The 16,246-nt window shown below is 36.4% G+C and overlaps 1 protein-coding gene across 19 annotated transcripts in view; it reads right to left on the minus strand.

Annotated features, from left to right (window-relative positions):
• The window catches only part of MAP4K4 (mitogen-activated protein kinase kinase kinase kinase 4), a 277,338-nt gene that overhangs the window by 14,730 nt on the left and 246,362 nt on the right, over positions 1-16,246 (minus strand). For all 19 annotated transcript variants that reach the window (XM_074192243.1, XM_074192237.1, XM_074192232.1 and 16 more), the window contains 4 exons: positions 15,400-15,517; positions 14,894-15,064; positions 9,431-9,574; positions 2,751-2,885 (listed from right to left, as the gene is read on the minus strand). In XM_074192243.1, the coding sequence (XP_074048344.1) occupies positions 2,751-2,885; positions 9,431-9,574; positions 14,894-15,064; positions 15,400-15,517 (568 nt within the window). The remainder of the gene's footprint in view (positions 1-2,750; positions 2,886-9,430; positions 9,575-14,893; positions 15,065-15,399; positions 15,518-16,246) is intronic.

Consider the following 16,246-nt stretch of genomic DNA (forward strand, 5'->3'; position numbering starts at 1 on the left):
CAATCATCACTGACCAATGGCTTAAATATCAAAGACTAAGAGCATACAGTCCCTTCAGGACAAGGGATTTATTAAGGGACATATAGAAAAATTCATAAAAGCACAATTTAAGAAACATTTATTAAGGTACCTACTTTTAAAAAGAGAAATAAACAGGCATGTTACAGCAAAAGCACCTAGTGGTAGTATAAGAAAAAAGAAAATGAACAGAAGGATGGGAGAGAGAAGAAAAAAGACGAGAAAGAAAAGGGGGAAGATGATTTCAACAGTTGTGTTAAAAGTCTGCAGAACATTATTTCTTTTGATCCTTTCCATTATCTTCATCTACTATTACTTCCACAACTACATCTACAACTTTTATAATTAGCACACTATACTCTTCTCAAGAGGACTCCCCCCAAATCTCAAATAGCCACCAGTCTGAAATTTAAATACCCTGGTGTTTTAAAACAAGGAAATAAAAGATTATGCTATGCGATGGAGTTACAAAGTAAACAATAGAACAGTCCCTGCCCTAGGCTGACCTGAGGTACACGGAACAATATCCAGTATCTATTAAATAAAGTTCTGTAGTAAGACAAGTGGGAAAATAAGTCAATTATACTTATAATTGGTAAACAGTCCTTGGATTGTCTAAGTTTGTCATTTTCCTGCTTTTTCCCCTCAGAAACTTATTAACCAGCTCATCATTGCTACTAGAATTTACTTTGCACAGGGGTGAAGGGCTGTAACCTGAATGTTCACCTTAGAAAACTCTGCCAACTGGTATCATTTAAATAGTTCTTTTAAGCAAAAAGAAGTCAGAGCCAGAAAGAAAAAGCCAAACACACATAGTATGTTTCTTCTAAAACTTGGGCTTCTAGCTCCCTCTATAGGATAAATCATGGATGCATATTTCATTTGCATTAAGGCAGAGGTGCAGTATAATTCTGCTTTGAAAGAGCCTACCACAGACATTTCTGAAATCAGTTTTACAATCATCTCTGCCAAATAAATGAAATAACAATTAAGAACAACAGGGGCCTAGGATAATAACAACTGTGAAGGGATATTTTTAGGGACACAAAAAAGTGTATATGGATGAAAAGGCATGAAAGGACAATTTAATAAATATTATCTACTATAGGAAGAGAAACAAGTAGGCCAATAAAGTGTAGAGAAAAAAGGGCTTTGGAGTGAGACTATGGTCACACATAATGGCTACAGAATTCTGGGCAAATCACTTAACTTCTCAGTATCCTAGAAACTCTCTAAGTCTCTAGCCTATATCAGCAAAGGGAGTTTCTTAAGGAGGGCTTCCTATAGTAATGAAATCAGAGATTTGGTCCAAATAAAAATTTGCAGAGTACTATATTAGGCAAATACTATACTGAGACAGCTAGACAGGGCCATTCGGCATAGAATGTTGAACCTGAAGTTAGGAAGAGGTCAAATCTGACCTCAGACATTGTATGATCCTGGGCAGGTCACTTGATCCTGTTTGTGTCATTTTTGGTATCTGTAAAGTGAACTAACTAGAGAAGGTAATGGCAAAAACATTGCAATATCTTCACCAAAAAATCCCCAAAATAGGGTTAAGGAGTTTGATATGACTATAGACTGAACAAGAACTTACTAGGCAAGATGAAATATTTAGCTAACATATGTGCCCACTTTAGCGAAGGTTAAAGTCCCATAAGAGCACTGAAGAATAAATTAATGGAATTTTAAACTTGTAAAAGACAAATGGGAGGTAAGGATTGGAACAGTTCTGATGTACAGGCAAAACACAATGGATTAAGAGCCTGGAGACATGAGTTACAGATCCAGCTATGCCATTAATTGGTTATGTAATCTTGGATAAATCTATAAATGGCCTGCAGCCTCAGTTTCCTCAACTGGAAGTAATACTACCTTACAGGGTAAAAGAAGTTAAAAAATAGATAATATATGCTCTGCAAACTTCAACAATTTCTTCCCCTTCCTCTTCGATTATGACTATGATTACTACAAGGTGTAAGGTGCTTTATGACAGAAAGTAGGTCTTCAAACCACAAGCTTGGAGTTTAAGTCTTCCTCTGAGGAGTCCCTTAAATTCCCAGTAACTCCTGAAGACTTTACTGGACAGTAGGAAGAGTCCCTGACTGGGTTCGGTTGAAAATACAAAACAAAATCACATACAACCATACACAGGTGTATGAGAATGTGTGTGTGTGTGTGTGTGTGTGTGTGTGTGTGACTGATGAGAATGTGTGCGTCTGTGTGCGTGTGATTGATGAGAATGTGTGCGTGTGTGTGTGTGTGTGTGTGTGTGTGTGTGTGTGTGATTGATTTTTTTCCTAAATAGAGTTAGACTAAATTAAGGAAAGTTTTCAGGGAGAGGCTATTTTAAGTGAAATCTTGAAAGATACAGATTAATAAAGAAGGAAAAGGACAAGTGCAAGACAGTCAGTCAGAGAAGCACAGGGTCTGAAGGTTGTTCTAACAGTATTGATGCAAGGTGCTAAAATTGGTGCCTGGAAAACAGAAAAGAAGGATAGGATCCAAGAAAAAGAAACAGTAGCATGTTGGATATAGATTAGAATCATTAACAATTTAAACAGTCCCAGTCTGAAACTTCAACTCATGCTACAAGCCCCAGAATGCAGACTGCATTACTCTGTCATCTGAGAAAATGTAGCAGAATTTAGAAGAAACCAATATCAAATGGCATTAGTGAAAACTGTAGGAAATACGCAAAGATGGGGAAAAAAATACCTCCTAAAACTTACCAACTTTATAGTGCACACATCCTTCCAAATCGCCTACAGTTGTCCATCCCTGTTTCTTCTCTACTTCTGGATCATTATGAAGTATTTTATTCCTTAGCCAAGACAAATAGTAGACTCGTAATTTATTTTTCTTACCTAACAAAAAAAAATTAAAAAAAATCATCATCAAATTCTGTTAGTACATAAAAAGGAGAGACCCTAGAATGAAGATCAAATATTCATGCTGTTTTACTACTGAGGCACACAGGAAATTGTCCTTAAGAAGGATACTAAATTAAATTTTGAGAAAAATATTAATACTTTCTTATAGTTGTTTCAATAGTATAGGAAAATCACCTAAAAAGTGCTGAGCAATACTTGCTAATGTTATTTCCCCTAAATAAATCTTTAGGGGGAAAAAAAATCAATAATGTTTTCTTGGCAGTGTTAAGCAAATGCACAGTCTTTATTTCAACATAAAGTTCAGACTTAATGCTGAATAGCCTTCGAAAATCACTAGATATGGGGCAGCTAGGTGGCACAGTGGTTAAAGCACCAGCCTTGGAGTCAGGAGTACCTGGGTTCAAATCCGGTCTCAGACAATTAATAATTACCTAGCTGTGTGGCCTTGGGCAAGCCACTTAACCCCATTTGCCTTGCAAAAAAAAAATCACTAGATATGACATAGTTTGTGGAAAAATTTTCCAAGTAGTATTTTAAAGAGAGAAGACTCACAAGCTATAAACAGATAGACCAATAAACCATAAAGTGCCAATAACTGTTAGATATGTGACAAAACTCACCTGTCCAGACTCAACTTGTTCATCTATAAAGTCACAAGATTTTTAAGCTCTTTTTAAAAAGCATGATCTTAGTTTTTGCCTTATCAAATGTAACATACACATGACCATATTGTCTCTAAAAGGAGGTAGTCTTGGATTTATACCTAACCACAATAATAAAAAGAAACTTGCCTATAATATAGTTTGCAATGCTGCCATATTGAATTAGGCTTTGGAAGCATATGATAACTATTAAGAAACATAATTTAAGTCAAGACTAAATCTCATTTTAGTTTTCTCATTTTTTTCAAACTTCATTTTACTCATGCATTTCACAATTAATAAATATCTATCAAGGCATACATTGTTTTAACTATGCTAGGACAGACAAAAACAAAATAAGTCAAAAGATTGGTTCTTTTAATAGGGTGGTCAAAACAGAATGAATACAAAACTGATTTCTTTTATTTAAACAGGCTAGCAGTATGAATTCAACCAAATGATCAAGTTATTTAAATAGTATCCACGCATGTAATAAGTTTATTTCAGAATTTAATTTAATGAGAAACTACATATTAATATAGGAAACTAGATTTTACATATCTGAAAAAACTTAGAATCTAATTATTTTTTTAAAAAATTATCCTGGGGGGGCGGAGCCAAGATGGTGACAAGAGAGGATCCTCTCTTAGGTGCTTGCTCTCTCTCTCTCTCTCTCTCTGATGTGTTGAAACTTATAAAATAAGGACTCTAACTGAAATTTCGAGAGACAGAACCCACAGATGGATCCAGTGAGACAGTTCTCCAGCTCAAGGTAACCTAAAAAAGACCCGAAAGGCTCTGCTCCATGGGGTTGGAGGGGCGGCCACCAGAGTGAAGGAACATCAGCCTCCAGGAGACAGCCCCAGGCTGACCTAAACCCCAGGGAGCACCGGGCACAACTTGGGGGGATCTGGGGGGACCTCTGCCACATAGCACGTGAAGCCCAGCCCTCAGGGCACTCTGCAAGCAGTGTGGCTACAGCAGCCCAGATCCAGGAACTGGAAGCAGGAGGAGCCAGTAAGCAGGAGCTCCCAGGTGTGAGTGCTGAGCCTAGGTAGGGGAGTGGAGAGAGACTGCCAAGGTCTGTCCTCTGTCCCAGGAACAGGACTCTGACCACATTCAGATCCTGATCGCAGTCTAGGCCCCCCACAGAACAGCAGGACCCCCCCCCCACCTCAGCCCCGTGGCAGAGGGGGGTGCATATGGTCATTCACAGACCAGGAAGGAAGACAGAGACTCACACATGGAGATCCTTGTGTGTGTATGTGGGGGTGTCTCAATAATACTCAAAAGTTCAGGAAGCACCCCAAAACCAGGCATAGGCTGGAGAAATGAGTAAGCAGAGAAAAAAGAGGAACATCATCGAGAAATACTTTGTCTATGATACCAAGAAGGATCAAAATACTCAATCTGAAGAGGAGGAAGTACAAACTCCTGCATCTAAAGACTCCAAGAAAAACAGAAATTGGGCTCAGGCTATGACAGAGCTCAAAAAAGACTTCGAAAATCAAATGAGGGAATTGGAAGAAAAACTGGGAAAAGAAATGAGAGAGATGCAGGAAAACATGAAAATGAAGTCAGCAGCTTAGTCAAGGAGATCCAAAAAAATGCTGAAGAAAATAACATGTTAAAAACCAGCTTAGGGCAAATGGATAAAACAGTTCAAAAAAGTTATTGAAGAGAAGAATGCTTTAAAAAGCAGAACTGGTCAGATGGAAAAAGAGGTAAGAAAGCTCTGAGGAAAACAAATCCTTCAATATATAGAATGGAAGTGAGGGAAGCTGCTGATTTTATGAGAAATCAAGACACAATACTTCAAAACCAAAAGAATGAAAAATTAGAAGAAAATGTTTAACATCTCATTGAAAAAACAACTTATATGGAAAACAGATTCAGGAAAGATAATTTAAAAATTATTGGGATGATTGAAAGTCATGATCAAGAAAAGAGTGTTGACATCATTTTCAAAAAATTACTACAGGAAAATTGCCCTGATATCCTAGAAGCAGAGGGCAAAATAGAAATGGAGAGAATCCACCAAACTCCCTGAGAAAGAGATCCAAAAAAACAAACAAACAAAAAAAACAAAAAACACCCCAGGAATATTATAGCCAAGTTCCAGAACTCCCAAGTCAAAGAGAAAATATTACAAGCAGCCAGAAGGACACAATTCAAATATCGTGGAGCTTCAGTCAGGATCACACAGAACTTAGCAGCAATTACATTAAAAGCTCATAGGGCTTGGAATATAATATACCAGAAGGCAAAAGAGCTTGGAATGCAAATGAGAATCAACTACCCAGCAAAAGTGAATGTCCTCTTCCAGGGAAAAAGATAGACTTTCAATGAACCAGGAGAATTTCAAATATTCCTGTTGAAATGACCAGAGTTAAACAGAAGGTTTGATCTTCAAATACAGGACTTAGGTGAAGCATAGAGATTGCAGGAGAGGGGGAAAATATGAAAATATGTTGATGAATTGCATGTATTCCTGCATAGAAAAATGACACTGATAATTACTCATATGAACCTTCTCAATTAACAGAGCAGGTAGGAGATTCGCTAGATGAAGCACAGGAGAAGGCTGAATTTGAAAATAAAATATGGTGTAAAAATGGAGTCAATAGAAAAAAGGGAAATATAATGGGAGAAAGAAAAAGGAGAGGGGGGAATAGGCCAAGATATTTCATATAATAAAATTTTCCTTTATTACAATGAGCTATTGCAATGATATGGGAGGTGGGAAGGCAAGGGGGGAATGAGGGAATCTTTGCTCTCATCAGAGGTGGCTAGGAGAAGAAACAGCATATATACTCAATGGGGTATAGATATCTGGAGTAAGAAGGGGGGGGACAGGGGGAAGGGGGGGATATGAATGAAGGAGGAGAGGATGGACCATGGGGGGAGAGTGGTCAGATATAGCACATTTTCTTTTTTACTTCTTGCAAGGGGCTGGGATTGGATGGCCTGTCTGGGACCATAGGGCCAGGTGGATGCTGGGCCTAAGGGGTGGTATGTGGGCTTGGGGCCTCTTGTTCCCAGGGCTGGGGATCTGTCTGCTGCACCACTCAGCGACCCTATAGCACATTTAAGAAGAAGGACAGAGTGAAAGGAGAGAGAAAATACAGTATAAGGTAGTGGGGAAGTAGAAATGGAGGGAACTGCGATCAGCAATGGCAATGGTGAAAAAAATATGGACGTAGCTTTTGTGATGGACTTATTATAAAGAATGTGACCACCTGTGACAGAGCTGAAGGTGTTAGAACACAGACTGAAGCACATTTTTTATTATTATTATTTTTTTGGCGGCGGGGGGGGGTGGGGGTGGGGGAGGTTTGCAAGGCAAATGGAGCTGGGTGACTTGCCTGACTCCAGGGCCTGGTGCTCTGTCCACTGCACCACCTGGCCACCCCTACTATCATCATCATCATCATCATCATCATTTCATTTTATGTCTTTTTTGTTGTTGTTGTTGTTGCTGTTTTTTCAGGGCAATGAGGTTGGGGTGGCTTGCCCAGGGTCACACAGCTGGGTGATGGTTGGGTGTCTGGGGCCGGATTTGGGCTCGGGTGCACCACCTGGCTGCACCTATCATTATTATTATTTTTTTAATTTTTTTCTCTTTAGTTTATCACTCCTGTGGGTCCATATTTTTAGGGGAGAGGGGTATTACTCTTAAACAAGTATATTTTAGTAATATATAAAAAAACATCATTTGTACAAAAATAAGAATAAATTTTAAAAAAATTATCCTTTAAAAAAAAAAGAGGTCCAATGGGCCTCCACATGTAACTCATTTTCCCCCTAACAAAAAGACTTCATTACATGCTTCTGAAGAGAAATTTTTATTTCTTGGACAAGTGACTTGCTTCTAGAAACCTTTACATCTTTGAGAAAATAGCATCAAATCACTGTCAAAACCAATTCTTCCTTGGCCAAATGTGTAAATCTGCCTTCTAACTGAAGAAGGTAACTCTTAGCTCAATATCCATGGACCACAAATTGTCTTATAGCTATCTGTGTGAATTTCAATAAATAAACATAGTAAGGGATTAGCTGGGTTATTAGGATCTCAAATCTTATACATTTTTTGGCACATACAAGGAATAGAATCTAGGTCAAACAATAAACAAAATCAGTTAAGAACCACAGCAATTTCTTAAGAGAAACTAAATAAAAGTTTTTAAAAGAGGGTCAGGATTTTTAAGTGATCCAAACTCTACATGTTACCCTGTCACAAGTTCAAAGATCTGATGTCCTTGACAATTATAATTGAAGATGGATGTGTTTATGCATGCATGTATACACATATACATATAAGTATGAAATATGCAAATAAAATAAATGAAATTACATATACAATTGGGATATGTGTATGTAAATATGTATAAAATGTATGATATGCATGGAACAATTTTTAAAAGGCTGTGTTTTTTAATGGCAACTTTTTTTTTAATAAGGATTTTGCAAGGCAAATGGAGTTAAGTGGCTTGCCCAAGGCCACACAGCTAGGTAATTATTAAGTGTCTGAGGCCAGATTTGAACTCAGGTACTCCTGATTCCAAGGCTGGTGCTCTATCCACTGCACCACCTAGCCACCCCTAATGGCAACTTCTTAAGGAAAGTTTATTGAATTTAAAGAATATTGCTCTATGAAATGAATGACATGGTATACTTTCATCCAATTTGAGATTTATTAGACAAAATAATTTGCCTTTTCATAGAAAAGCAGAATTTTCAAGTGCATAAAATCAAATAAAATGTTTAGGCAATTTAATGCTAATAAAATATTTGCTTAAAATGTACAAAATATAAACACCTAAATGCTCTAGACTTACCTGTCTTTAAAAAACTTACATTAGCGGGAATTTTCCTGATATAAAGTTAAAAAGATTATGCTTCACATAATCACAGTGATTGTGTTAAAACCACATGAGAAATTCAACATTTATATACTTGATACTTTTCCCCACTATACTGAGCTATAGTTGTGTTACAGATACATTTAACAAGACTTTTAAGGAATGCAACTAGTGAATTTTTCAAGAAACTTAGATTTAATGATCAATATGTTAAACCATTTTTGAAGATAAACTTTTAGAACTATCACTTATTTCCATAACTCTGTATCCTGAATATGCTAAACAAAACAACCCTTTCTCCACAACTTAATGTCATAAATAAGATCAAAATACAATGATGACATGAGGCTGTCCTGGTGGGTAGGGCTGTTATTGCCTATGACAGATGGACTCTACAGAGCTTTCTAACTCTGACATTCTATTTTTTTCTAAATAGATCCAGAATACATTTTTAGAGTCACCATATTGGCTTTTTATAGTTTCTCCTTTCTAGCAGCAAGGAAGGCAGCTATTAGTTGCTGGCATAATTTTGTGCCAGCCTTTAGCTGCAATGACACCCTTCTTTTGTTATCTATTTTAAAACAAAGTAAAAAAAAAAACCCCCAACAAAAACCTAATTGTAGTTGAGGAAGCAGAAAACCAAACCTGTAATATCTATCTATCTATCTATCTATCTATATATATATATGTAGTATTTTACCTAAAAATGAGAACCTGATGGATTCCCCTCCTCAAAGTAATCTCCCCTCCTCGCCATGAAATGTTACTGTGTGTGTGTGTGTGTGGTGTGTGTGTTGGAAAACAAAACTCCTGTGACTCATAATTCATAGATATGCAACAAAAGAACTATGACTAAATTTTAATTTACCTTTTTTTCAATTGGTGTGGATAATCTCGGATTTTTACACACACACACACAAATTTTTTTATACAAAACAAGAAACATTTTTTCCAGCATTTAGGAATTTCATGCATTTTGAACCATGTTAAATAAATGATATGATAGACACTTTACCAGATATTGTCACTAAGACATTCAAGCCTTCAAGGACATCCATCTGCTGGAACCGCCTTCGGTTGATAAGAGGATACACCTTTCCTTGGCCACTTCTGTCCAGCAACATCAGACCACTCTCTGTACCCACTAACAAATTCACTCCTATTTAAAGGAAACAAAAATCTGTATTTAGCATAACATGCTCTCTTGAACTGGTCAAAAAAAAAATCTTCTGATATCACTTAATTAATCATTTAACTAATTAATTCATTCATTCATTCATCCATTAAACTAGGGTAATTACCTGCTAAATGAAAAGAAGATAATTAATCTTCATTTACTTACATATCCCAAGAATGACTATGTTCAGTTTAAAGTCTTGAAGTTCTTGCTTTGTTTTGTTTTTTAATGGGAGAGGAGGTATAAATATGAAGAGTTGGGGGGGGGGGGAAGCTTACTCATTACGAAATCAATTCTAGCTACAAAATATGCCTACAACAAATGATTTAAGTTTTAAAAATATCAATGTCACAAAGTTAGGGGGAATAAAGTATTAGTAAACTTTCTCATGAAATATAAAAGAAAGATATTTCAATAGCCTCCTGCATACTCCTGGATCTCAATTTTACTTGTTCTCTGTAACATCTTCCACCCCTCTCTCTCTACTGGGTTCTTCTAAACCTAAACAATTGTATTGGTTTCTCAAAACTTAAACAAATAAACATACTTTCCGATTCTTTACTCTTCTCCTTTTAAACAATGTCATAATTTAATTCCTCCTTTACTCATCAATTAACTCTTCTTTTTGTAACAGTTCTTACAAAATCAAATATTTAAGAATAATCTGATAATAGTGACAAGTTTAATTATTGCTTTGAAATCCTCAAAAACGGGTCATGAAGAGTGGGTTACAACTGAAAAATGACTCAACAACAGCAAATTTATACCATGCAGGTGGTACAGTGAAGAAGGCATGAGGTCAGATATGACCTCGGAGACTCACTGAGTCTCTGTGTGTTCTTGGGAAAGTCACTTAATAGTTGTTTGCCTCAATTTTCCCCAAGTATAAAAGTGGGAATAATAATAGGTCCCATCTCCTCAGGTTGTGAGGATCAAATTAAGTAATAATTGTCAAGTATTTAAGTGTTCTCCTCTTTGGCACATTAGTAAGAATTATACAAATGTTAGTTATTTATTATTGTTGTTTTTGTTATTACTATTTTCCTCCACTATTACCCTGCATGAACATAATAATGAATCCAGAGTTGTTTTATAATTTAAAAGATGTTTAATAATCTCTGCCACATATTCTGTATTAATGCTTTTTAAAAAAAAGTTTTTTATTGGTGCATGCGTTCTTTACTGAAGTAGTCCAGAAACTCTTTAAATGGAACACAGGAACTACAGAGCTCAGAACTTCTCATTGCACCTAGTCCAGGTATATGTCCAATGAAATGTTGCTGAGATACTGAACATTTGCATATGAATGGGGAGGCATTTGAGAGGAGACAGGATGAGGAAGCATTTTTTCTTTAACTGTTCTCCCATGCAATTTATTCTAAAAATAAAATTAAATGATTTGAAAATTCCCACCCAGCTGATCTTCTCTGAATTTTACGATCTCCAGAAATTCAAAATTATGCAAAATGAATTCAATTCAGAAACTCCTATCTCCTTTAGCACCCTTTACCCCAGGACTCCTCCCTCCATCTAACTGGAGAACTTCCCCCAGATCTTCCACCATTTAAGTGGAGCACCTGTATTCATCTTTTCTTGGATTTTCTTGAGATACCTGGATTTCACAAGACACAGAAACTCATCATTTTGCATTCATACCTCTTTCGATTATTTCCCACCTCAGCTAGAGGATAACACATATCCACCCCCCAACCTTATAAGATACCCCAAATATTCTTCAGTGATTCCATTCTCCATACATATTGTATACTATATTAAAATTCCAAGTCTTTTTATTTCCTTCAGAGTAGAAAGATGTTAGATAAGTCATTTGGGTTTTTTTAAATTTATTTTTATTAAAGATATGAGGTTTTACAATTTTCCCCCATTTGGGTTTTTTTTGGCAAGGCAGTGGGGTTAAGTGACTTGCCCAAGGTCACACAGCTAGGAAATTATTAAGTGTCTGAGGTCATATTTGAACTCAGGTACTCCTGACTCCAGGACCAGTGCTCTATCTACTGTGCCACCCAGCTGCCCCCTAGATTAGTCATTCTTCCAGTTCTTTGCTGGAGTACTTATTTTGTAGCCATAAATATTAAACTTAGGCATTGATTAAGCTGGAAATTACTATATTCTGGACAAATTTCTGAAAACAAAAAGAAATAAGGTCTTAAAGAAAAAATTTAAAAACCAGTCCTCTAAAGTGTGCCATCTGCAGTTCAAATGAATGGAAGTGCTCTGGTACTAAGTATCATGGTTTTTTCATAATTAGTTTTTTAAAAGTGCATAATTCTATAAGAGGAAAACATAAAATATGGAGTTATTAGAAAGTGAAAACCTTGGAAACCATGTACCTGCTAAAAATGAACCTGGCATTTCCCTTCTGCAACAATGTTCTAGATCCCAGTTTTGTGATCTTTAAGAACTTAAACTTTAATTAAATTTGTAATGGTAGGAGTTTTAAAAATTCACACTAAAATTTTCTAGTACTGGGTAAATACTCCAAGTATGCTTACTCAAGATTCTCAAGACTATGGGAAAATGAGAGAAAATCCCAGAATACTTTTCAAAAGCCCTTGCCCTGTTTAAGATTTTAAAAAATACGCAGTAAATTAATTGAATAAAGTGTTCAAAATACAAATCAAAGAGAGAGATACTACGGATGAGAGAAAAACATCTTTACAATATGGCAGCTGGGTGATAGAGTAGACAGCATGATAGGCCTGTAGTCAGGAAGATAATTCAAATCCAGTCTAAGATATGATCTTGGGCAATTCACTTAATCTTTTTCTGCCTCAGTTTTCTCAACCGTAAAATGGGGATCAAAACAGCAACCACCTCCTAGGGGTTATAATAAAATGATATAGTAATTGTGAACCCCTTGGTACAGTATGCAATGCAGTAGGCACTCAATAATTCCTTCCTCCTTTTTATCTCAACTAATCAAAGTTTTAAATGCACTGGACTGAAGAGCAATATTCCAAAATAAAGTGGCAGATACTTTGAATTGACTTCATGTATTTGGCTACCAATTAATATTTTACCCCTTTTTTTAACTTTTATAATTCTTCAAACAAGAGGAAAATATCACTGATGTGTTCATCATCCAAAAATCACTATTAATTAAATTAATTTATGTAATATATTTATCCTCCATAGGATTGTAGATCTAGACTTTAAAAAGTTATTAATTGCTTTATCTAATCCAATTTCTTCATTTTATAGATGAGAAAATCGAAGCCTAGGGAAGTTAAAATTATTTGTCACTAACTCAAGAGATAGCGCTCTTTCCTATGTCCTATGTTACCTCCTACGAAAGCCTTTTCCCACTGCTTCACTGTGCTAAGGAGGCAACATTGCAATCTCAAAGGCTGTGCTGTGTGACTCTGGGGAAGTCATTTAATCTTCAGCCTCAGTTTCCCTATCTATAAAATGAGGAGCACACTAGCTCCCTGGCATACTAACCTGAGATGTTACAAAGATAAAATGAGATATTTATAAAGAGCTTTTGAAGTGCTTGTTGTTAAGTCATTTTCAATCATGTCCAACTCTTCTGGACTCCACTTGGGGTTTTCTTCTGAACAAAGATGTACTGCAGTGGATTGACATTTCGTTTTCTAATTCATTTTACAGATGTGGAATCTGAGGCAAGTAGGGTTAATTGACTTCCCGGGGTCACACATAAGTGTCTGAGATTGGATCTGAACCCAGGTCTTTCCAACCATAGCCCCAATCCTCTATCCTCTGCGCTTCCTAAATGCTCACTGTAAGTGTTTCAAGTATCATGTTAGTTATTGGTAGCTATTATTATCAAATATAAAGTGCTCTTAAAATCTTGAAGTGATAATCATTCCCCTTTTATGGTTCATCCAGACCTTCTTCTCATGCTGGGGATCGTTTCTCCCTCCTCCTATGAGAGATCATTATCGCATATGTTACTACAAATATTGAAGTCTCTCCAAATGAAGTTCCTCAGCTTCATCTTCTTTGAATCTGAACTTGTTAAATAAACCTAGTCTGTCATCCTTTCTCTGGTCTCAAAAGAAAAGACAATATTAGACTTCATCCCTTTCTAATACCATAAACTTCTTTCTCTTTGGGAGTTTCCTTCCATGATTTTAAATATATTCAGGGAGAAGATTAAAAGTTTTTCATGACTCCCAATCCTTTCTCTAGTTGCCATCTTCTAAGTTTTCTTTCTTTCACTGACAAGACAGGGGACAGTGGGATGATAAGACTGATTCCATGTACTCACTCATTAATCCAGGGCAATATGATCTTCACCTGCTCTACTGACACCATGCTCTCAAAGGTCACTAGGGACTTAAATGGGCACTTTCAATGTTCCCACTTCAATCCAAATTCTCTAGACTCCTAATCTGAGGAACCCTCAGTGTCCTCATTCACTCCACTTACCAAAAGAAGCTGACAAAGCTTGTTACTAACTTTATTCCACTGTTCATCACATGGCCAACATCCTAGCTAAGGTGTTGAACAACTTCCAATTATTTCTATTGTCCAGTGCAATCCATCCTCCATAATACCACTGCCAAAGGGAAGGGCTCATTATGTCTTTCCCTCTGTCTCTCTTTCACCTCCTTTGTATGGATATTAAATGTTCCTATTTACATATTTATATATGTGCTCTCTACCATGAGAATGTAAGTTCAATAAGGAAGAGGGGATGTTTTGCCTTTCTTTGTCTTAAGATGCATGGCACATACTATATCATCCCCATGGTTGATTTAAAGATTGAAAGAGATATTTGCAAACATGTCATAAGTGCTATTATGCAGTCAGAAAAGACTCATCTTCCAGAGTTCAAATCTGGCCTCAGACACGAACTAACTGCATGATGCTGGCAAGTCATTTAACCTTGTGCTTCAGCTTTCCCATCTGTAAAATAAGCTGAAGAAGGAAATAATAAATCACTTGAGAAGAACTCAAATGGAATCATGAAGAGTTGAACACCACTGCAAACAACTTGACCAAAAAAATCAACTAATAAACAAAAACAATAAAGTATAAAATAACACTTATAATTAGACCTACATAACTTCTGTTGACAGATGTGCTGACATACATCAAAATGGGTCTACACATAGTAGACATATCCCCGAGTAAAATGACCTGGTATATAACTGGGAGGGAAGTGGGGGAAGCAAACCACAAACCTTTTTAGGACTAGATGGCTATAGACTTCAAACTCCTATAGGAATCTCCTAAAAAAGGCCAACCAAGAGTACTGTGCATCTTGACAGAAGAAGGTAGAAAAAAAAGAATGAAGAGGATAAGACCACCTACCCCATAAGGCAGCACACAAGATTTCAGAATTAAATCTCTTCTTGTATTTACGAATCTCAGGGGTATCACTCTGTGGTCGAGTATTTGTAGGGTTCACATTGACAACTGATCCCTTCCGGGTGGGATCTTGCCTTATTGCTTCACATCTCATTGCTTCGCTAGAAAATCCCACTGAAAAAGAATAAGTACACTTAAAATTAACCTCTAAAAACAGGTTAAAATTGCTCTACCTTAATTTAAGAAAAACATTCATATGTAAATGGCTGACACTTCATTAAAGAAAGAAATGTCTAATTTTGTAAGGAATGCAAATGGAAAAAGGAAATAAAACTATGCAGGTTTCTGCAAATCAAATAGTGCAAGCATGATGAGAACATTCTTTGCATTCAAACTGTCGCCCTTCGTTAGCAATCCCCATGTCAGGACTCAACTAAGTTCAAGGGTAACCAACTGAAAGCACCAAAACCCTACTTTTCAGTGGCTTTCTTGCTGTCCCTTTTACTTACCCACAGAAGTCACTGTTGTCCCACTAGATGGAGAAATCTGTAGTAATCTGGGGTCTATAAAAGGTGTAAAGGAGGAGGAAGATTTGTGTTTCTGGAGTGTGTTACTAGCGGACTGAGTCTGCAATGTAAATTTCAACTTTATTAATATAAATGACAATCAATAAGAATGACAACAATCAACATTTTTCAAACCAAATTTCCTACACTGCACTGATTCAACAGTTTGAAGCCCCTGCCCCTTCTTTCAGCATCTCCCAAAAACGTGCCAATGAGACAACACTAGGTGCACTCTACTCATATCCCTTTCACTGCCAGTCTCCATCTTAGCACAGATCTCAAAGGGAGTATTAGAGAAACTAACAGGAATGATCTAAAGGACCATCCTTCTTTTCCAAAATATAGAAATGATTCACCTAAGAAACTGTCATCAGTTAGTACTAATCAATATGTATTTTATTTTCTTAGGTGTTTTGTTTGATTTTTAAATTTGGGGGTGGTGGTGGTTAAAGATTTCTATTTGAAACTGTCAAAAGGATTTTCACGTCTCTGAAATTGGAACTGGATTCACCAAATAATGCATTCAGTTTTCTATACGACAAAATAAAATCCATCTAGGATATAATATCTGCTCCTCCTTGGGCTTAATAAATTTCAGCGTTCAATTGAACCCATTTTCCATTTATACATTCTTTTATTTTAAACTGAGTCTCTGGCCAGAAAACTGAGCAAGCTAATCCAACGTTATTATGTATAAATAAAAAACTATTAGACCTGTATATTAAATAAGGGCTCGTTAATGTGAAAAGTGCAAATCGTGAGATAAGGACCACTGGGGTGATTTTTTTTA

Source organism: Macrotis lagotis, chromosome 6 (assembly GCF_037893015.1).
Source record: "Macrotis lagotis isolate mMagLag1 chromosome 6, bilby.v1.9.chrom.fasta, whole genome shotgun sequence".
NCBI lineage: Eukaryota > Metazoa > Chordata > Mammalia > Peramelemorphia > Peramelidae > Macrotis > Macrotis lagotis.